The sequence below is a fragment of the Oncorhynchus mykiss genome, chromosome 21 (assembly GCF_013265735.2).
Source record: "Oncorhynchus mykiss isolate Arlee chromosome 21, USDA_OmykA_1.1, whole genome shotgun sequence".
In the NCBI taxonomy this organism is placed as follows: Eukaryota; Metazoa; Chordata; class Actinopteri; order Salmoniformes; family Salmonidae; genus Oncorhynchus; species Oncorhynchus mykiss.
This window is the reverse complement of record NC_048585.1, coordinates 13,219,001-13,240,361: the sequence shown is the minus strand read 5'-3', so window position 1 is coordinate 13,240,361 and position 21,361 is coordinate 13,219,001. Positions and strand designations below refer to the sequence as shown.

The 21,361-nt window shown below is 42.6% G+C and overlaps 2 protein-coding genes and 1 pseudogene across 16 annotated transcripts in view; 1 reads left to right on the top strand and 2 right to left on the bottom strand.

The window, feature by feature from the left end:
- Positions 1–21,361, top strand: part of LOC110500961 (neuron navigator 3) — a 508,233-nt gene that overhangs the window by 368,539 nt on the left and 118,333 nt on the right. For all 15 annotated transcript variants that reach the window (XM_036956987.1, XM_036956988.1, XM_036956980.1 and 12 more), the window contains one exon: positions 17,379–17,450. In XM_036956987.1, the coding sequence (XP_036812882.1) occupies positions 17,379–17,450 (72 nt within the window). The remainder of the gene's footprint in view (positions 1–17,378; positions 17,451–21,361) is intronic.
- LOC118942887 lies at positions 8,536–9,287 on the bottom strand (annotated as a pseudogene).
- LOC110490653 (chymotrypsin B) lies at positions 10,968–12,564 on the bottom strand. The gene is made up of 3 exons (XM_021564127.2): positions 12,438–12,564; positions 11,873–12,141; positions 10,968–11,648 (listed from the first exon to the last, which is right to left on the bottom strand). Exons 1-3 carry the CDS (start codon positions 12,487–12,489, stop codon positions 11,172–11,174), a joined length of 798 nt encoding a protein of 265 aa, XP_021419802.1. The 5' UTR covers positions 12,490–12,564; the 3' UTR covers positions 10,968–11,171.

Genomic DNA, 21,361 nt, shown 5'->3' with positions numbered 1-21,361 from the left:
TAAGTGAATCTACTCTATAGTCTGTAAGGGAATCTACTCTATAGTCTGTTAGTGAATCTACTCTATAGTCTGTAAGTGAATCTACTCTATAGTCTGTAAGTGAATCTACTCTATAGTCTGTAAGTGAATCTACTCTATAGTCTGTAAGTGAATCTACTCTATAGTCTGTAAGTGAATCTACTCTATAGTCTGTAAGTGAATCTACTCTATAGTATGTTAGTGAATCTACTCTATAGTCTGTAAGTGAATCTACTCTATAGTCTGTTAGTGAATCTACTCTATAGTCTGTTAGTGAATCTACTCTATAGTCTGTAAATGAATCTACTCTATAGTCTGTTAGTGAATCTACTCTATAGTCTGTAAGTGAATCTACTCTATAGTCTGTAAGTGAATCTACTCTATAGTCTGTTAGTGAATCTACTCTATAGTCTGTAAGTGAATCTACTCTATAGTCTGTAAGTGAATCTACTCTATAGTCTGTAAGTGAATCTACTCTATAGTCTGTAAGTGAATCTACTCTATAGTCTGTAAGTGATTCTACTCTATAGTCTGTAAGTGAATCTACTCTATAGTCTGTAAGTGAATCTACTCTATAGTCTGTAAATGAATCTACTCTATAGTCTGTAAGTGAATCTACTCTATAGTCTGTAAGTGAATCTACTCTATAGTCTGTAAGTGAATCTACTCTATAGTCTGTAAATGAATCTACTCTATAGTCTGTAAGTGAATCTACTCTATAGTCTGTAAGTGAATCTACTCTATAGTCTGTTAGTGAATCTACTCTATAGTCTGTTAGTGAATCTACTCTATAGTCTGTTAGTGAATCTACTCTATAGTCTGTTAGTGAATCTACTCTATAGTCTGTTAGTGAATCTACTCTATAGTCTGTTAGTGAATCTACTCTATAGTCTGTTAGTGAATCTACTCTATAGTCTGTTAGTGAATCTACTCTATAGTCTGTAAATGAATCTAATCTATAGTCTGTAAGTGAATCTACTCTATAGTCTGTAAGTGAATCTACTCTATAGTCTGTAAGTGAATCTACTCTATAGTCTGTAAGTGAATCTACTCTATAGTCTGTAAGTGAATCTACTCTATAGTCTGTAAGTGAATCTACTCTATAGTCTGTAAGTGAATCTACTCTATAGTCTGTTAGTGAATCTACTCTATAGTCTGTTAGTGAATCTACTCTATAGTCTGTTAGTGAATCTACTCTATAGTCTGTTAGTGAATCTACTCTATAGTCTGTAAGTGAATCTACTCTATAGTCTGTAAGTGAATCTACTCTATAGTCTGTAAGTGAATCTACTCTATAGTCTGTTAGTGAATCTACTCTATAGTCTGTAAGTGAATCTACTCTATAGTCTGTAAATGAATCTACTCTATAGTCTGTAAGTGAATCTACTCTATAGTCTGTAAGTGAATCTACTCTATAGTCTGTAAGTGAATCTACTCTATAGTCTGTTAGTGAATCTACTCTATAGTCTGTAAGGGAATCTACTCTATAGTCTGTAAGTGAATCTACTCTATAGTCTGTAAGGGAATCTACTCTATAGTCTGTAAGTGAATCTACTCTATAGTATGTTAGTGAATCTACTCTACAGTCTGTAAGTGAATCTACTCTATAGTCTGTTAGTGAATCTACTCTATAGTCTGTAAGTGAATCTACTCTATAGTCTGTAAGTGAATCTACTCTATAGTCTGTTAGTGAATCTACTCTATAGTCTGTAAGTGAATCTACTCTATAGTCTGTAAGTGAATCTACTCTATAGTCTGTTAGTGAATCTACTCTATAGTCTGTAAGGGAATCTACTCTATAGTCTGTAAGTGAATCTACTCTATAGTCTGTAAGTGAATCTACTCTATAGTCTGTGAGTGAATCTACTCTATAGTCTGTTAGTGAATCTACTCTGAGGTTTCTGAGCGGTCGTGTTTCAATGTTTCTATATGTAATGCTATGAGCATTGCTGTCTTTTCACACCGGCATCAGTTCATCACTATATTGACAGTTCCGTCTAGATTATCCTTTGACCTTTAGATGAGCTGTATACAGCAATTGATAGAACTGAAGTTATGAATGTGGTAAGGGATTGTGTAAAGGCGCTTAGGCAGCCCCCTGTGTGTCTTTACTTTGAGAGGTAGAGCGAGAGATAATATTCCCACTCCCTGATTTAGCCTCGTTTAAAAGGGCGTGTGTGGGTGCGTGCGCGTGTGTGTGTGTGTATATGTGTGTATGCATGTGTGGGTGTGTGGGTGTGTCACTGTCGGAGGACACCCTCATACCTACTGTCAACAGAGGAATCTGCCGTTGTGGATCATGGAGGGATTAGCTATTGGTTGACCTCAGAATTATGACACTGTTGAGGCAAAGTGAATAGATAACCACAGCTCATATCTAATAGGACAGCGATGCCTCTCCAATATAGGTCTCATATGCTATGCGCAAGGCCGTTGTCGCAGTTCATTAGATTGTGCTCGGTGATGTATGTCCTAATCAATGTGACCTGACATATTGTACAGCGTATCTTTACCTCATATGTTTTCTCCACATGGAAATATCTTAAAGGTCGTGGTTTGGATAAACGCTAGAGGGTAGGAATATACTGTGGTTTTTATGTTCCAGCAAACTTTATAGGGGATGCATTGGGCCACACTGAAACATGTGCTGTGCAGTCCCCTGTCAGTTTAATTAAGTGAAACACATGCTGCTGTACAATTTCAATGCTCTGTAGGCTAGTGTAGCGCTAGCTCTTTCTACCAGTTCCACAGACCAGTAGCTAGTGATCTAGCCCTGTGACCCTCTCTAACTTAAATTAAACCCCATCCGTTAACCTGACACTAATGCCTATTCACAATAGGGCCATCTGAAATATGAAACTCAGGGAGAAAATGGGAAAAGATCCAAGGCACGTTCATGATAAAAGATGAGAAAGGTTTGAGCAGAGTTGTTGCGCCCACGTTGCGGCTTCATCCTCTGGGAATGATGGCTTCTATTAATCATGGCACCGCGGCTATCTTCCCTACGTGAACCATTTACTTTACCCCTCACACAAAGGATTCTGGGAGGAGAGAGGATAGCGGAGTGAGTGGGGAGCATCGTTGGTTACGGGGTTTTTATTACGTCTCTGTCAGATGCCATACATACACCTTCCATTAACACAATAATATGAACAGGTAGATATAATGGGAAATTGCCCTGTGTGTGTTTTTGAAGCACTATGGTACTTCCCTAGCGCTTTGATGTTTTATTTTTTTTATTTAACTTTTTAACCAGGTAGGCTAGTAGAGAACACCTTTATTTAACCAGGTAGGCTAGTTGAGAACACCTTTATTTAACTTTTTAACCAGGTAGGCTAGTTGAGAACACCTTTATTTAACCAGGTAGGCTAGTTGAGAACAAGTTCTCATTTACAACTGCGACCTGGCCAAGATAAAACATAGCAGTTAGACACATACAACAACTCAGAGTTACACATGGAATAAACAAACATAGTCAATAATACAGTAGGGGAAAAAAGTATATATACAGTGAGTGCAAATGAGGTAAGATAAGGGAGTTAAGGCAATAAATAGGCCATTGTGGCAAAGTAATTACAATATGGCAATTACAATATGGCATTTAAACACTGGAATGGTAGATGTGCAGAAGATGAATGTGCCAGTAGAGATACTGGGGTGCAAAGGAGGAAGATAAATAAATAAATACAGTATGGCGATGAGGTAGATAGATAGGCTGTTTACAGATGGGCTGTTTACAGATGGGCTATGTACAGGTGCAGTGATCTGTGAGCTGCTCTGACAGCTGGTGCTTAAAGCTAGTGAGGGAGATATGGGTCTCCAGCTTCAGGGATTTTTGCAGTTCGTTCCAGTCATTGGCAGCAGAGAACTGGAAGGAAAGGCGACCAAAGGAGGAATTGGCTTTGGGGGTGACCAGTGAGCAGATATACCTGCTGGAGCGCGTGCTACGAGTGGGTGCTGCTGTGGTGACCAGTGAGCTGAGATAAGGCGGGGCATTACCTAGCAGAGACTTGTAGATAACCTGTAGCCAGTGGGTTTGGCGACGAGTATGAAGCGAGGGCCAACCAACAAGAACGTACAGGTCGCAAGGTGTGGGTAGTATATGGGGTTTTGGTGACAAAACGGATGGCACTGTGATAGACTGCATCCAATTTGTTGAGTAGCGTGTTGGAGGCTATTTTATAGATGACATCGCCGAAGTCGAGGATCGGTAGGATGGTCAGTTTGACGAGGGTATGTTTGGCAGCATGAGTGAAGGATGCTTTGTTGTGAAATAGGAAGTCGATTCTAGATTTCATTTTGGATTGGAGATGCTTGATGTGAGTCTGGAAGGAGAGTTTACAGTCTAACCAGACACCTAGGTATTTGTAGTTGTCCACGTATTCTAAGTCAGAGCCGTCCAGAGTAGTGATGCTGGACGGGTGGGCAGGTGCGGGCAGTGATCAATTGAATAGCATACATTTAGTTTTACTTGCATTTAAGTGCAGTTGGAGGCCACAGAAGGAGAGTTGTATGGCATTGAAGCTCATCTGGAGGTTGGTTAACACATTGTCCAAAGAGTGGCCAGAAGTATACAGAATGGTGTTGTCTGCTTAGAGGTGGATTAGAGAATCACCAGCAGCAAGAGCGACATCATTGATGTATACAGAGAAGAGAGTCAGCCCAAGAATTTAACCCTGCGGCACCCCCATAGAGACTGCAAGAGGACCGGACAACAGGCCCTCCGATTTGACATACTGAATATCAGAGAAGTAGTTGGTGAACCAGGCGAGGCAATCATTTGAGAAACCAATGCTGTCGAGTCTGCCAATAAGAATGTGGTAATTGACAAAGTCGAAAGCCTTGGCCAGGTCGATGATGCTCTATGATACTTCCCTAGCTCATTAAAGCTCTATGGTACTTCCCTAGCTCATTGATGCTCAATGGTACTTCTCTAGTTCATTGAAGGTCTATGGTACTTCCCTAGCTCATTGAAGCTCTATGGTACTTCCCTAGCTCATTGATGCTCAATGGTACTTCCCTAGCTCAGTGAAGCTCAATGGTACTTCCCTAGCTCATTGAAGCTCTGTGGTACTTCCCTAGCTCATTGAAGCTCTGTGGTACTTCCCTAGCTCATTGAAGCTCTATGGTACTTCCCTAGCTCATTGATGCTCAATGGTACTTCCCTAGCTCATTGAAGCTCAATGGTACTTCCATAGCTCATTGACGCTCTGTGGTACTTCCCTAGCTCATTGAAGCTCTGTGGTACTTCCCTAGCTCATTGAAGCTCTATGGTACTTATTTAGCTCATTGGCATACAGCAGAAGAAGAGCCATGCATAATGGATATCTCAGAGGTCAATTAGTAGCCACCCTTAACGGTGTTGTCAGAAACCGAATGTTTCTAGTTCTCAGGGATACAGAATTTTCAATCTAACTTCCGTTTCCCCTAAAAAACGGAAGTGGGAACTCCGCCCAGGTGCTTTTCTTCGTCTGCCTTGTTTGGTTAATTTAGTAGCCAACAATGACTTGGCACCTCCTCAAAATCAAATCAAAGCCGTGTTAATTTACTAGGGAGAGAGAGCGTCCACAGTTACGACTTAGACAGTCAGTTTGACTAAAACTCATTAGAGCTGGGGGTAATTTGAACAGGAGCACTACGCTACACCAAATGATCGTTATCACTTTCATTGGGAGATGTGAGTTCATTGGGAGGCCAACCATGCATTGATAAGGGTATGGCTCTGTGTTGCCCAGTTTTAATTGAAGATAAGATCTCTTCAGTAGCCCTAATGAAACCAACTGAGAAATAATGTCTAATAAATTATTTATTTATTCTGTAAAATGGAATACTTTCTCATCACAAGTGGCATCATAACGTCCCTCTCCCAACTTCCTTCCATCTGTCCTTCCTTTTCCTGTCTCTCTCCCATCTGGGAGGAAGTGACCTGTGAACCATAAAGATGACCTGAATATTTATATCTTATAAGAATATTCAGAAATGCAATCTAAATGCTTTTGATAATCTGCATATCCCTTCTGTCGCTTCTGTAAAACTGCTCTAATTTTGCCCTTGAAAACCGCAGTTATTTTATTCCGATAATTATTGAGTGTGCCAATTTACCCAGCATGCATTAAGTGTTCAGTCTAGTCTTCATTTACATTCCAAGGCAACTGGCACTGGGACTGGGTATCACTCACCTCTTATGGGTGGGTTTATTGACCCTCATCTCTTCCACTAGCCTAAAACTAAATAACTAACAAACAGATATACACAGAGGACATGTCCTGACTGTCGGGCAAGATCAGGTAACTCTAGATGACCAATGCCATTGTTTATTCAGAAACCTGTGTGTTTTGTTTGTTTGTGATGACAGTTAAAGGCCAGGGAGGTCAGCTTTCCAGCTTTCCTTTCCACTCTGGCGTTGTTAGGAGCCTTAGTGGGTCAGCTTTGGGAATTAGGCTACAGTATTGCATGTGTGATTTACAGAGTACAGTCGTGGCCAAAGGTTTTGAGAATGACACTAATATTAATTTCCACAAAGTTTGCTGCTTCAGTGTCTTTATATATTTTTTGTCAGATGTTACTATGGAATACTGAAGTATAATTACAAGTGTCAAAGACTTTTATTGACAATTACATGAAGTTGATGCAAAGAGTCAATATTTGCAGTGTTGACCCTTCTTTTTCAAGACCTCTGCAATCCGCCCTGGCATGCTGTCAATTAACTTCTGGGCCACATCCTGACTGATGGCAGCCCATTCTCGCATAATAAATGCTTGGAGTTTGTCAGAATTTGTGGATTTTGGTTTGTCCACCTGCCTCTTGAGGATTGACCACAAGTTCTCAATTGGATTAAGGTCTGGGGAGTTTCCTGGCCATGGACCAAAAATATTGATGTTTTGTTCCCCGAGCCACTTAGTTATCACTTTTGCCTTATGGCAAGGTGCTCCATCATGCTGGAAAAAGCATTGTTCGTCAATGGTTGGGAGAAGTTAATCTCAGAGGATGTGTTGGTACCATTCTGTATTCATGGCTGTGTTCTTAAGCAAAATTGTGAGTGAGCCCACTCCCTTGGCTGAGAAGCAAACCCACACATGAATGGTCTCAGGATGCTTTACTGTTGGCATGACACAGGACTGATGGTAGCGCTCACCTTGTCTTCTCCGGACAAGCTTTTTTCCAGATGCCCCAAACAATCGGAAAGGGGATTCATCAGAGAAAATGACTTTACCCCAGTCCTCAGCAGTCCAATCCCTGTACCTTTCCAGAATATCAGTCTGTCCCTGATGTTTTTTGTGGAGAGAAGTGGCTTATTTGCTGCCCTTCTTGACACCAGGCCATCCTCCAAAAGTCTTTGCCTTACTGTGCGTGCAGATGCACTCACACCTGCCTGCTGTCATTCCTGAGCAAGCTCTGTGCTGGTGGTGCCCCGATCCCGCAGCTGAATCAACTTTAGGAGACGGTCCTGGTGCTTGCTGGACTTTCTTGGGCACCCTGAAGCCTTCTTCACAACAATTGAACCGCTCTCCTTGAAGTTCTTGATGATCCGATAAATGGTTGATTTAGGTGCAATCTTACTGGCAGCAATATCCTTGCATGTAAAGCCCTTTTTGTGCAAAGCAATGATGACGGCACGTGTTTCCTTGCAGGTAACCATGTTTGACAGAGGAAGAACAATGATTTCAAGCACCACCCTCCGTTTGAAGCTTCCAGTCTGTTATTCAAAGTAAATCAGCATGACAGAGTGATCTCCAGCCTTGTTCTCGTCAACACTCACACCTGTGTTAACGAAAGAATCACTGACATGATGTCAGCTGGTCCTTTTGTGGCAGGGCTGAAATGCAGTGGAAATGTTTTTTTGGGGGGGGATTCCGTTCATTTGCATGGCAAAGAGGGACTTTGCAATTCATCTGATCACTCTTCATAACATTCTGGAGAATATGCAAATTGCCATCACACAAACTGAGGCAGCAGACTTTGTGAAAATTAATATTTGTGTCATTCTCAAAACTTTTGGCCACGACTGCACAGGAGACCTTCTTCCCTTAAACTGTAGACATGAATAACCTGCTTCACACTGGACTGACTGACAGTCCACCACAACCACAGGAGGCTGTTGAGGGGAGAACAGCTCATAATAATGGCCGGAACAGAGAAAATGGAATGTCAACAAACACCTGGAAACCATGTGTTTGATGCATTTGATACCATTCTACTGGTTCCGCTCCAGCCATTACCACGAGCCCGTTCTCCTCAATTAAGGTGTCACCAACCTCCTGTGGTCCACAACATACCCAAGGGTCTCTTGATTATCAAAGGGTGCACAGCATTTAAATTCATCAAGTAGTAAAAATACTGTTTAATATGGGGAGGACGGGCTCGTGGTAATTGCAGAAGCGGAATCAGTGGAATGGTATCAAATACATCAAACACATCCATCCTTACCTCTGCAGCCTCCACTGAAACATAGATATACAAAACCTAGAATGGTGTAGCAGTACATATTTTTCTGGACAGGGAAACTGTGGCATTGCTCTTAGTTGAGCATCATGGTCATGCCCACCCAGGTGCGAACCTCGGCGACTCCGGTGTACACAGAGGGGGTAGAGGTAGAGCAACCACTGCTGCCCCAGAACACAATACCGACCAGGCTCCACACCTTGTTCTTCTCACAGACCAGGAGGCCACCGGAGTCCCCCATGCAGGAGGAAACACCTTTACCACCAGCACAGATCATTTCATGAATCATGTTTCCTCAGTGCTTCTTGCACTCCTCCTCAGACAGGAGGGGCACAGCACCCTGCTGCAGTTTTGTTGGGGTAATTGGCAAGCTGGTAGCTGCTCATGCACCAGCCGGAAGTCACACAGGTCATGCCAGGGGCGAAGTTGTCTTCATACGAAGCCAGACACACAGGGGACACTTTGGCGCTCAGGGTGGTGGGGGTGGCCAGCTTGATCAAGAGGATGTCATTTTTGATGGTACTGGGGTTCCACCTGGAGTGGGTGAACACTTTAGCAGGCTTCAGGATCTGGATGGCCTCATTGCTCATGAGCATGTCGTGCTCGCCGGTGGGAGGTCTTGACATCGCAGTGAGCAGCAGTCACCACCTAGTACTCGTTTGTCAGGGAAACTCCACAGAAGTGGGTGCCAGATTGCTGCCAGGAGTGGGGCACAGCCTCCTCACTATTGATGACGCGGCCATAGCCACGGGAAAGAATGTGGGGGTCCCGCAGACGTAGGCGGCGCTTACAAACGCGAGACAGGAGACGAACCAGAGAAAAGCCATTGTGATAACGCGACAGTCTAGAAGACAGAGATACTATTTATCTCCAAACCCCATCCACCTGTAACCAATCAGAGACTGTGGTGTGTCCAACCCTCCCAAAAGCCGAGGGTAGCCATGGTAGAATATTAACATCAAGGATGTCATCCTGCTGGAACCAGTCTGATGAGTTGGGACTCCAGACTGATAAAATTGTAAACTTAGCAATCAGGCTGGTTCTACAATTCTAGGGGGATGTCCACCTGCTTGTCAATGCTGGGCAATCAAACAGTTCTCAGTCAAGTACCAGGAGGGCGAGACTCTGCTCAAAACGCCCTCTTATCTTAGCTTAATGCTAATATAACAAAAACAATTTTTAAATCATATTTTTACATTTTTGATTATTGTGTGCTTGTTGACATTTACTGCATTTATTGAAAAGAACTAGGAACATAAGCATGGACTACTGTAGGTAGCTATGTTAGCTAACAACATATATTTGGAAAAGCTAGGCACATGCCAAAACTTAGCTGTCTAGCTAGCTCACTTTGCTAGGACAATAGCTGGCTGTGAAGATGGTTAACGAGCTAGCGGAAGCTAATGACATGACTGATGCCAACAAGCTAAGTGAGATAGATAGTTAACGTATAATGCATTATGCTCTCTGGATTGGTCCTTTGTCCGAGAGTGCATGTGTGTATTAATGCATGTGTCGGCAGGTATGTGTGTGGCTGTGCATTGATTCTCTTCCTCAATAGTGTGCAGTGATTTCTACAGTCACACACAGCAGATACATCACAACATATGCATCTCGCTCAAAATGAGTATAACATCCTGGTGTTTTAAAGCAACTTTCTACTTTTCACATACTATAAAACGTTGTATTTTCACACATTCAAAATGCTGACTAGAACGCAAATATGGGTATGGGTATTCAGACACGGTCTGCGTCTTTACTTTGGATAGAAAGGTAGAGCGAGAGATGGAATTAACACTTCCTGATTATCCTCGTTAAAATGGCACATGTTGTTATGTGTCTGCTGTATGTGACTGTTGCAAACCAAACGCTAGGCTAGATACAAGGTTAGGTCATGCGTTAATAGAAGCTTATTGCTTTTCTTTTGTCATTTGCTGTGGCATATCAAGAATAGCGTCATGAAACTTTCAGATAGAACAGCAACAAGTATGTTTGCATCATACCCTTGGAATATCGATGATATACACACAGCTGGAATGCTGTTTCAGCCAGTCAGCATCCAGGATCCAAAATACCCGGTTTATAATAGCCCTTATACACTAGGTTTTAAGTCTTGTCAATGATTCCGTGCTACTGTAGCTTTTTATTTATTTATTTTTAAATTTGAAAATCCGAAACATACAATATACTTGCAGTGAAGCCGCTCAACAACCACATCATCCAACAGAATCCCATTCAGAGCGACACACAGAAGCATCCAGGGTCAATGCCCTGCTCAAGGGCACGTTGACAGATCTCCCACTAGGCCAAAAAACGTGAACCCGAACCCTCCAAGATCCCCTCTCACAGTTCCCAAATAGCTGTCCCTCAACCATTCGAGACCCCTAACGCTAGCAGTAGATTCAGTCAGCAGTAACCCGACTGTGGTAATACTTTACATTAAGTTCCTCTCGTGTACTAAAATATTACATTGTGAATGTAGTACTCATACAATTACTGCACAATAATATTTTTTATGTTCAAGTATGTTTATTGAATGTCATGTTCAGTTCAGACCAATGGGTGGCACTCTCAGTCTTGGTAGCTAATGTTTAGTTGTTGTACATTACATAGTAATATATAGAATGACATAGCAAAACATAGTATGACATAACAATGCATAAAATGACATAGCAATATACAGGATGGACAGGGACGCTGCAGCATGGCTCTTAGTTGGCGGCCAGGGTCTGGTCCACCCAGGAACGGAGCTCGGTGACGCGGGCGTACACAGCGGGAGTAGTGGTGGAGCAACGGCTGCTGCCCCAGGACACAATACCGACCAGGGTCCAGACGTTGTCCTTCTCACAGACCAGGGGGCCACCGGAGTCACCCATGCAGGAGGTAGCACCAGCACCACCGGCACAGATCATGACGTCGGAGATGCTGCTCCCCCAGTGCTGCTTGCACTGCTCGTTGGACAGCAGGGGCAGAGCAGCCTGCTGCAGCTCGTTAGGGGTGTTGATAGCATTGTAGCGCAGCAGACCCCAGCCGGAGGTCACACAGGTCATGCCAGGTGCAAAGACGTCGGCGGTCTCAGCCAGGCACACCGGGGACACATTGGTGTTCAGGACAGCAGGGGTGGACAGCTTGATCAGGGAGATATCGTTGTTGATGGTACTGGGGTTCCACTTGGGGTGGGTGAACACCTGTGGGTGAGGAGAGGGGGTGCGGTGGGTTAGGCGAGAGAAGGGACAGTTAGAACTGAAACCTTTATGAAATGGAGAGTTCAGGTAGGACTACAGGACGTCGTTGCTCCGACGGATCACTGATCGGATCAGCTGAGCTGGCGGGGGATAGGCTGATCCTAGAGCAGCGCCTGAGGGGAACTTCTACCCAGAGCTATAGAGGAGGATGTGTGACTGTGCTGTACCTTAGCGGGCTTCAGGATCTGGATGTCCTCAGCATTGTTGCCGCTGCCCCTCTTGTGCTCTCCAACGATCACGCGGTGGTAGGTAGCGACGTTGCAGTGAGCGGCGGTGACCACCCAGTTCTCGTTGATCAGGGATCCCCCACAGAAGTGGAAGCCGCTGGTCTGCTGCAGAGATACCTGCCAGGGCCAGGAGTGGGGCACAGCCTCCTCACCATTAACGATGCGGGCATAGCCAGACACCTCGGGCTTGATGGCGGGGATGCCGCAGCCTGGTTACATGAGAATATTTTGCAAACATTTAGCTCGTCATGTTTTATAACAACAGTAAATGCTCTGTTTAATGCAACATACTCAAACATGGGCGTCCAACGTACGGAAGTGTTTCCAAATAACATCACCAAGTGCTAGCAATGTAGCAGTAGCACATAATGAGAACAGTAGTGGTCCAAGACCAGAGCCTTGAGGCACTCCACAACTTACTTTTACACTTTTAGCATTAAAACAAGGGTTAAAGGTTAAATCAAGGAGGTAACACTGTAGGTAAAGAGAAGGTGTGAATACTCACCGTAGGCGGCGCTGATGAAAGCGAGACAGGACACGAACCAGAGGAAAGCCATTGTGAGAATGTGACAGTCTAGTGGACCGGGGACCCTATTTATTCCCAAACCCCACCTGTCTATAACCAATGGGAGACCGAGGTGTGTCCACCTCACTTGAAAATTGAGGGTAACCATGGTAGAATATTAACCTCAAGGAGGGGAATGATGTATCCAGCTGCTTATCGACGCTGGGCGATCAGACTGTTCTCAGCCTTGTAATAGGAGGTTTAGAGCAGTTATCGAAACATGACCTTGAGTGCTCTCAGAAACTGTGCTCCAAACGGCCTCTTACCATCACAGAGGGAAAGGCCCCCTTCCCACTCAACCCTATTACGATGACATTTTAGTATTTGTTTTAGCAGACGCTCTTATCCAGAGCGACTTGCAGTTAGTGCATTCATCTTAAGATAGCTAGGTGAGACAACCACATCTCACAGTCATAGTAAGCACAGTGTCCTCAATAAAGCAGCTATCAGCAAAGTCCCTGCTAGTAAGACAATGACAAGTGTGAGTGTTAGTGCAAGAAAGACAATCTCTCCTCCCCCTCATCTTGTAGTACATCTCCCAGGGTTCATTGAGACATAGGAAGCAGTTTGAACACTTTGTAAGATAAACCATTACATATAGTATGAAACATGTTGTTTCTTTAGGAAAGGGTCATTGGAGTATTTAGATCATTCGATATCATTCGATATACTGTATCCAACGTCATTTTAAATGTATTTTCAAACCAGAGATGTACACGTATAGCTCTGTATAGTGCTAGAGAAGGTTTTAGCTAACAGTTTTAACACTTTATATGCAACCCTTTTATACAGTGCTGTGTAAAATTCATATTGCATGATCATAAATGAATTTGAGTCTCATGTGGAATCATTTGGTATTTTCTTGTTATTTTTCTCATTTTGAGGTGATGTAACCCTATTTCCTACATGTGTCCTTGGTTGAACTGATAACACATGTCCATTCCCTCTCCACTGGAAAACACACACCTGCAATTCAAAACCCCAGATAACAACTATCTAGGGTCCCTTTCACTATGTGTTCCTCTTGTTTTAGTCTTTTGACTTATATCACTGAAGATTATTACATACTAAAACCACTTTGTCCTCGATCCTTACACCTCTATCAGGCTAACATAATGTTACCTATTGCTATCAGGCTAACATAATGTTGCCTATTGCTATCAGGCTAACATAATGTTGCCTATTGCTATCAGGCTAACATAATGTTACCTATTGCTATCAGGCTAACATAATGTTACCTATTGCTATCAGGCTAACATAATGTTACCTATTGCTATCAGGCTAACATAATGTTACCTATTGCTATCAGGCTAACATAATGTTACCTATTGCTATCAGGCTAACATAATGTTACCTATTGCTATCAGGCTAACATAATGTTACCTATTTCTATCAGGTTAACATAATGTTACCTATTGCTATCAGGCTAACATAATGTTACCTATTTATATCAGGTTAACATAATGTTACTTATTTCTATCAGGCTAACATAATGTTGCCTATTGCTATCAGGCTAACATAATGTTGCCTATTGCTATCAGGTTACCTATTGCTATCAGGCTAACATAATGTTACATATCACTGTTAATGTTTTGTTGTGCTATGCATCTCAGCAATTGAGTTGATGATGTTTAAATATTACATACAGGATTACTCACCTGAATGTTTAACTTTTTTTGTGAGTGTTTTTAGCGAAAATGTGTTTAACATTTTTATATTTGTGTAAAACAATGAAAGCATACTGATGGTTTGATGGTTGTGTTAAATCTTTTGGGAGATTTGAACGTCCCTCATTGTGTCAAACCAATTGAGAAAAAATGAATGTCTAGATTACCACGGCCCGTCCATACTGTCATATTAACAGTTAACAGTAACATCAGCATATTCGTTTTTCCTGTTTTAAAAATGAAAACAGTGGCAACTTAATGTAAAGTCTGACCCAATGCAACTTAATGTAAAGTGTGACCCAATGGAACTTAGTGTAAAGTGTGATCCAATGTAACTTAGTGTAAAGTGTGACCCAATGGAACTTAGTGTAAAGTGTGACCCCAAAGGCCAAGGCGTTGTATCTCTGCTGTGCTCCCACCAGTCAGTCCTCAATAGACCTGTATAGTGGGGTTGATGAAGCTTGGCAAGACCACATGCTTTCAGAGCCACTCACCCCGACCACCTGGTTTTTACCCTGATTTACTGTGTGTTCACTATGATTAAAGCAGTCCTTTTGTTCATTAAACACCCTGTTGTTTTCTTTGTGTCCGTCGCGAGTTCCCTAACTATTTCCTGTCGAACGCCAGCAGAGGCCAAGCGAGGCGGTAACCACCAGCCTCGCCGTTAATTCTCTCAACATGACTAAGAATGGGTGTCCCATTGTAAACTATGACTTTGCCTGGAGGAGTTTCCTACACCACTTCCTCTGTAGGGTTTTTTATTCACACATTAAGAATGTGTTTTTATTTCTGAAGTTAAAACACTCTTTTTTTTGAGGGAGATCAGTCAAGATTCAGTAGGAGATTACGGTGAAGTGGCACATTATGGTGAGGGAGAGTTGCTTTACAGTTAAAGGCGAATTGAAGCTGTTACATGCTTCAAAAACATGTGGTTATAATATAGTAATATAATGATAATAATATAATATAGTAATATAATGATAATAATATAATATAATACAGTAATATAATGGTAATAGTATAATACAGTAATATAATGGTAATAGTATAGTAATATAATGGTAATAATATAATATAGTAATATAATGGTAATAATATAATATAGTAATATAATGGTAATAATATAATATAGTAATATAATGGTAATAATATAATACAGTAATATAATGGTAATAATATAGTAATATAATGGTAATAATATAATATAATATAGTAATATAATGATAATAATATAATATAATACAGTAATATAATGGTAATAGTATAGTAATATAATGGTAATAATATAATATAGTAATATAATGGTAATAATATAATACAGTAATATAATGGTAATAATATAATATAATATAATGGTAATAGTATAGTAATATAATGGTAATAATATAATATAGTAATATAATGGTAATAGTATAGTAATATAATGGTAATAATATAATATAGTAATATAATGGTAATAATATAATACAGTAATATAATGGTAATAATATAGTAATATAATGGTAATAATATAATACAGTAATATAATGGTAATAGTATAGTCATATAATGGTAATCATATAGTCATATAATGGTAATAGTATAGTCATATAATGGTAATAGTATAGTCATATAATGGTAATAGTATAATGCAGTAATATAATGGTAATAGTATAGTAATATAATGGTAATAGTATAGTCATATAATGGTAATAGTATAATATAGTAATATAATGGTAATAGTATAGTAATATAATGGTAATAGTATAGTAATATAATAGTAATAATATAATACAGTAATATAATGGTAATAATATAGTAATATAATGGTAATAATATAATACAGTAATATAATGGTAATAATATAGTAATATAATGGTAATAATATAATACAGTAATATAATGGTAATAGTATAGTCATATAATGGTAATCATATAGTCATATAATGGTAATAGTATAGTCATATAATGGTAATAATATAGTAATATAATGGTAATAATATAATACAGTAATATAGTGGTAATAGTATAGTCATATAATGGTAATCATATAGTCATATAATGGTAATAGTATAGTAATATAATGGTAATAGTATAGTAATATAATGGTAATAGTATAGTAATATAATGGTAATAATATAATACAGTAATATAATGGTAATAATATAGTAATATAATGGTAATAGTATAGTAATATAATGGTAATAATATAATATAGTAATATAATGGTAATAGTATAGTAATATAATGGTAATAGTATAGTAATATAATGGTAATAATATAATACAGTAATATAGTGGTAATAGTATAGTCATATAATGGTAATCATATAGTCATATAATGGTAATAGTATAGTAATATAATGGTAATAGTATAGTAATATAATGGTAATAGTATAGTAATATAATGGTAATAATATAATATAGTAATATAATGGTAATAATATAATACAGTAATATAATGGTAATAGTATAGTCATATAATGGTAATCATATAGTCATATAATGGTAATAGTATAGTAATATAATGGTCATATAGTAATATAATGGTAATCATATAGTCATAATGGTAATAATATAATATAGTAATATAAAGGTAATAATAGTCATATAATGGTAATAATACAGTAATATAATGGTAATAATAGTCATATAATGGTAATAATATAGTAATATAATGGTAATAATATATGCCATGTAGCAGACACTTTTATCCAAAGTGACTTAGTCATGCGTGCAAACATTTTTCGAGCAGGTGGTTCCGTGAATTCCTGAATTCACTATCCAGGAATTGCGTAGGGGTGGCAGGTAGCCTAGTGGTTAGAGCATTGGGCCAGTAACCGAAAGGTTGCTAGATCGAATCCCTGAGCTGACAAGGTAAAAATATGTCGTCTAGGCCGTCATTGTAAATAAAAATGTGTTCTTAATTGACTTGCCTAGTTAAATAAAAAAATATATTACAAAAATAAATTGCAAGCTCTACCAATTGAGCTACAGAGGACATACACATGAAATGTGTGGCCCGTCACGTGAACCGCAGTACGGGTTCACACTATGTGCTTCTTTCACTAGGGCTTGTGTTGTTAGTTACTGTCTCTGTCTCGCGCAATGCTCTCCTCTGAATCTCTCCTTATTGCATTAGACGATGTCTCAAAGATGCTACAGTGTAAAGAGTCCAGAGAGCCGTTCGCCTCATTCCTTCACTAAGTCTGTGTCTCTCTCTGCTCTCTCCACAGTCTCACTGCGCGGTATGGTAGCCCCCCGGGTCACAGCGGAATAGGAGCAACACCACAGAAGAAAAACACAAGGTATGACTCTCACATGGCTAACTTTCCTTCACCTTCTTTCAGTTCATGTCGACATGAATTACACATTATGTACTTTTCTGTACAACCTCTTAAATTCATAATAATCTACTTGTGAAAATCTTGGCACAAGGAAGTTCTTACATTTGGTTTGGTTGTGCATCTATCTTAGAGGATTTCATAATGGAATACTTTGTGTTGGCTATTCTCTGATGCCAAACTAACATCGGCACTTGGCGATCCCAGGCGTCAGTGACGTGCATGAGCCATTAAACTCAAGCCTATGTGGATTAGGGGCCATTTTACCGAATGCTGCATTGAACAGAATGACTTGCTGTGGTGGCTTCCAGACAGTTCCAGGCTCCTATACTTCACCAGGCCAGTTGTCTGGCTCCCAGAGCATTTGTTTCTCCTTAGACGGTAGTGGCTGGTGGGAACCAGCGTGCTGGCAAATTACTTCACGCAAACCCCGCCAAGCTATGTGAAATATGTGCTGGACAGCATTGACAAGCCTATGGGTGGTATTCCCCTTCACAACATTGACAAGCCTATGGATCGTATTCCCCCTTTATAACATTGACAACCCTATGGGTGGTATTCCCCTTCACAGCATTGACAAGCCTATGGATCGTATTCCCCCTTTATAACATTGACAACCCTATGGGTGGTATTCCCCTTCACAGCATTGACAAGCCTATGGATCGTATTCCCCCTTTATAACATTGACAACCCTATGGGTGGTATTCCCCTTCACAGCATTGACAAGCCTATGGATCGTATTCCCCCTTTATAACATTGACAACCCTATGGGTGGTATTCCCCTTCACAGCATTGACAAGCCTATGGGTGGTATTCCCCTTCACAGTATTGACAAGCCTATGGGTGGTATTCCCCTTCACAGCACTGACAATCCTATGGGTGGTATTCCCCTTCACAGTATTGACAAGCCTATGGGTGGTATTCCCCTTCACAGCATTGACAATCCTATGGGTGCTATTCCCCTTCACAGTATTGACAAACCTATGGGTGGTATTCCCCTTCACAGTATTGACAAGCCTATGGGTGGTATTCCCCTTCACAGCATTGACAATCCTATGGGTGCTATTCCCCTTCACAGTATTGACAAGCCTATGGGTGGTATTCCCCTTCACAGCATTGACAAGCCTATGGGTGGTATTCCCCTTCACAGTATTGACAAGCCTATGGGTGGTATTTCCCTTCACAGCATTGACAACCCTATGGTTGGTATTCCCCTTCACAGCATTGACAAGCCTATGGTTGGTATTCCCCCTCAGAGCATTGACAAGCCTATGGGTGGTATTCCCCTTCACAGCATTGACAAGCCTATGGGTGGTATTCCCCCTTCATAACATTGACAACCCGTCAGCTGGTGTTGTTGCTGAATAGCCGTGTACAAGCTGCTTTGCTCTCGAACACAGCTGTTAACTAAGGGAATATATATTCCATTTTTACACATGTATCAGAGAAAGCGGGGATTGTAAATAGTACTGTAAATTTGAGTCTGCTTGTGATGTGTGTGTTTGTGTGTAGCGCGTGTGTGTGTATGTGTGTGTGTGTGTGTGTGTGTGTGTGTGTGTTTAGTGCGTGTGTGTAGTGTGTGTGTAGCGTGCGTGTGGCATGTGTGTAGCGTGTGTGTGTAGCATGTGTGTGTGTAGCATGTGTGTGTGTGTGTAGCATGTGTGTAGCACGTATGTGTGGGCCGTCTTCACCACCCGCTGGAGGGCCGTGATGTAACTGGTCAGGACGCTGTCGATGGTGCAGCGGTAGTATCTGGAGAGGCAGCCTTAGGAAGTAGACACTGCTGTGCCATCTTGACAAGAGTGTTGTTGGTCCATGTCGTCCTCGGTGATGTGAATGCAGAGGAACTTAACCCTGCTGACTCTCTCTACTGCAGTCCCGTTGATGTGGATCGGACTGTGTTTCCTTGATTCGGAGCGTGTTTCCTTGGATCGGGGCGTGTTTCCTTGGATCGGGGAGCGTTTCCTTGGACTGGGGGCGTGTTTCCTTGGATCGGGGCGTGTTTCCTTGGATCGGGGCGCGTTCTCTTGGATCGGGGCGCGTTCCCTTGGATCGGGGCGCGTTCCCTTAGATCGGGGCGCGTTTCCTTGGATCGGGGCGCGTTCCCTTGGATCGGGGCGCGATTCCTTGGATCGGGGCGAGGTTCCCTTGGATCGGGGCGCGTTTCCTTGGATCGGGGTGCGTTTCCTTGGATCGGGGTGCGTTCCCTTGTATCGGGGCGTGTTTCCTTGGATCGGGGTGCGTTCCCTTGGATCGGGGCGTGTTTCCTTGGATCGGGGCGTGTTTCCTTGGATCGGGGCATGTTTCCTTGGATCAGGGTGTGTTTCCTTGAATCGGGGCGTGTTTCCTTGAATCGGGGCGTGTTTCCTTGGATCGGGGCATGTTTCCTTGGATCAGGGTGTGTTCCCTTGGATCGGAGTGTGTTTCCTTGGATCTGGGTATGTTTCCTTGGATCGGGGCGTGTTTCCTTGGATTGGGGAGCGTTTCCTTGGACTGGGGGCTTATTTCCTTGGATCGGGGCGCGTTCCCTTGGATCGGGGCGCGTTCCCTTGGATCGGGGCGCGTTCCCTTGGATCGGGGCGCGATTCCTTGGATCGGGGCGAGGTTCCCTTGGATCGGGGCGCGTTTCCTTGGATCGGGTGCGTTTCCTTGGATCGGGGTGCGTTCCCTTGGATCGGGGCGTGTTTCCTTGGATCGGGGCATGTTTCCTTGGATCGGGGCATGTTTCCTTGGATCAGGGTGTGTTTCCTTGGACTGGGGGCGTGTTTCCTTGGATCGGGGCATGTTTCCTTGGATCGGGGCGCGTTCCCTTGGATCGGGGCGCGTTCCCTTGGATCGGGGCGCGTTTCCTTGGATCAGGGTGTGTTCCCTTGGATCGGGGCGTGATTCCTTGTATCGGGGCGTGTTTCCTTGGATCGGGGTGCGTTCCCTTGGATCGGGGTGTGTTTCCTTGGATCAGGGTGCGTTTCCTTGGATCGGGGCGTGTTTCCTTGGATCGGGGTGCGTTCCCTTGGATCGGGGCGTGTTTCCTTGGATCGGGGCGTGTTTCCTTGGATCGGGGCATGTTTCCTTGGATCAGGGTGTGTTTCCTTGAATCGGGGCGTGTTTCCTTGGATCTGGGTATGTTTCCTTGGATCGGGGCGTGTTTCCTTGGATTGGGGAGCGTTTCCTTGGACTGGGGGCTTATTTCCTTGGATCGGGGTGCGTTCCCTTGGATCGGGGTGTGTTTCCTTGGATCAGGGTGCGTTTCCTTGGATCGGGGCGTGTTTCCTTGGATCGGGGTGCGTTCCCTTGGATCGGGGCGTGTTTCCTTGGATCGGGGCGTGTTTCCTTGGATCGGGGCATGTTTCCTTGGATCAGGGTGTGTTTCCTTGAATCGGGGCGTGTTTCCTTGGATCGGGGTGTGTTCCCTTGGATCGGAGTGTGTTTCCTTGGATCTGGGCATGTTTCCTTGGATCGGGGCGTGTTTCCTTGGATCGGGGAGCGTTTCCTTGGACTGGGGGCGTGTTTCCTTGGATCGGGGCGCGTTCCCTTGGATCGGGGCGCGTTCCCTTGGATCGGGGCGCGTTCCCTTGGATCGGGGCGCGTTTCCTTGGATCAGGGTGTGTTCCCTTGGATCGGGGCGTGATTCCTTGTATCGGGGCGTGTTTCCTTGGATCGGGGTGCGTTCCCTTGGATCGGGGTGTGTTTCCTTGGATCAGGGTGCGTTTCCTTGGATCGGGGCGTGTTTCCTTGGATCGGGGTGCGTTCCCTTGGATCGGGGCGTGTTTCCTTGGATCGGGGCGTGTTTCCTTGGATCGGGGCATGTTTCCTTGGATCAGGGTGTGTTTCCTTGAATCGGGGCGTGTTTCCTTGGATCGGGGTGTGTTCCCTTG

What these genes read in the sequence shown, in the direction of transcription:
- LOC110490653 (XM_021564127.2), bottom strand. Translation starts at nt 12,489, where the DNA reads ATGGCTTTCCTCTGGTTCGTGTCCTGTCTCGCTTTCATCAGCGCCGCC. An exon ending in TTTCATCAGCGCCGCCTACG is followed by an intron (nt 12,142 to 12,437) that starts GTGAGTATTCAC and finishes TCATGTAACCAG; the next exon opens with GCTGCGGCATCCCCGCCATC. An exon ending in AGATCCTGAAGCCCGCTAAG is followed by an intron (nt 11,649 to 11,872) that starts GTACAGCACAGT and finishes CCTCACCCACAG; the next exon opens with GTGTTCACCCACCCCAAGTG.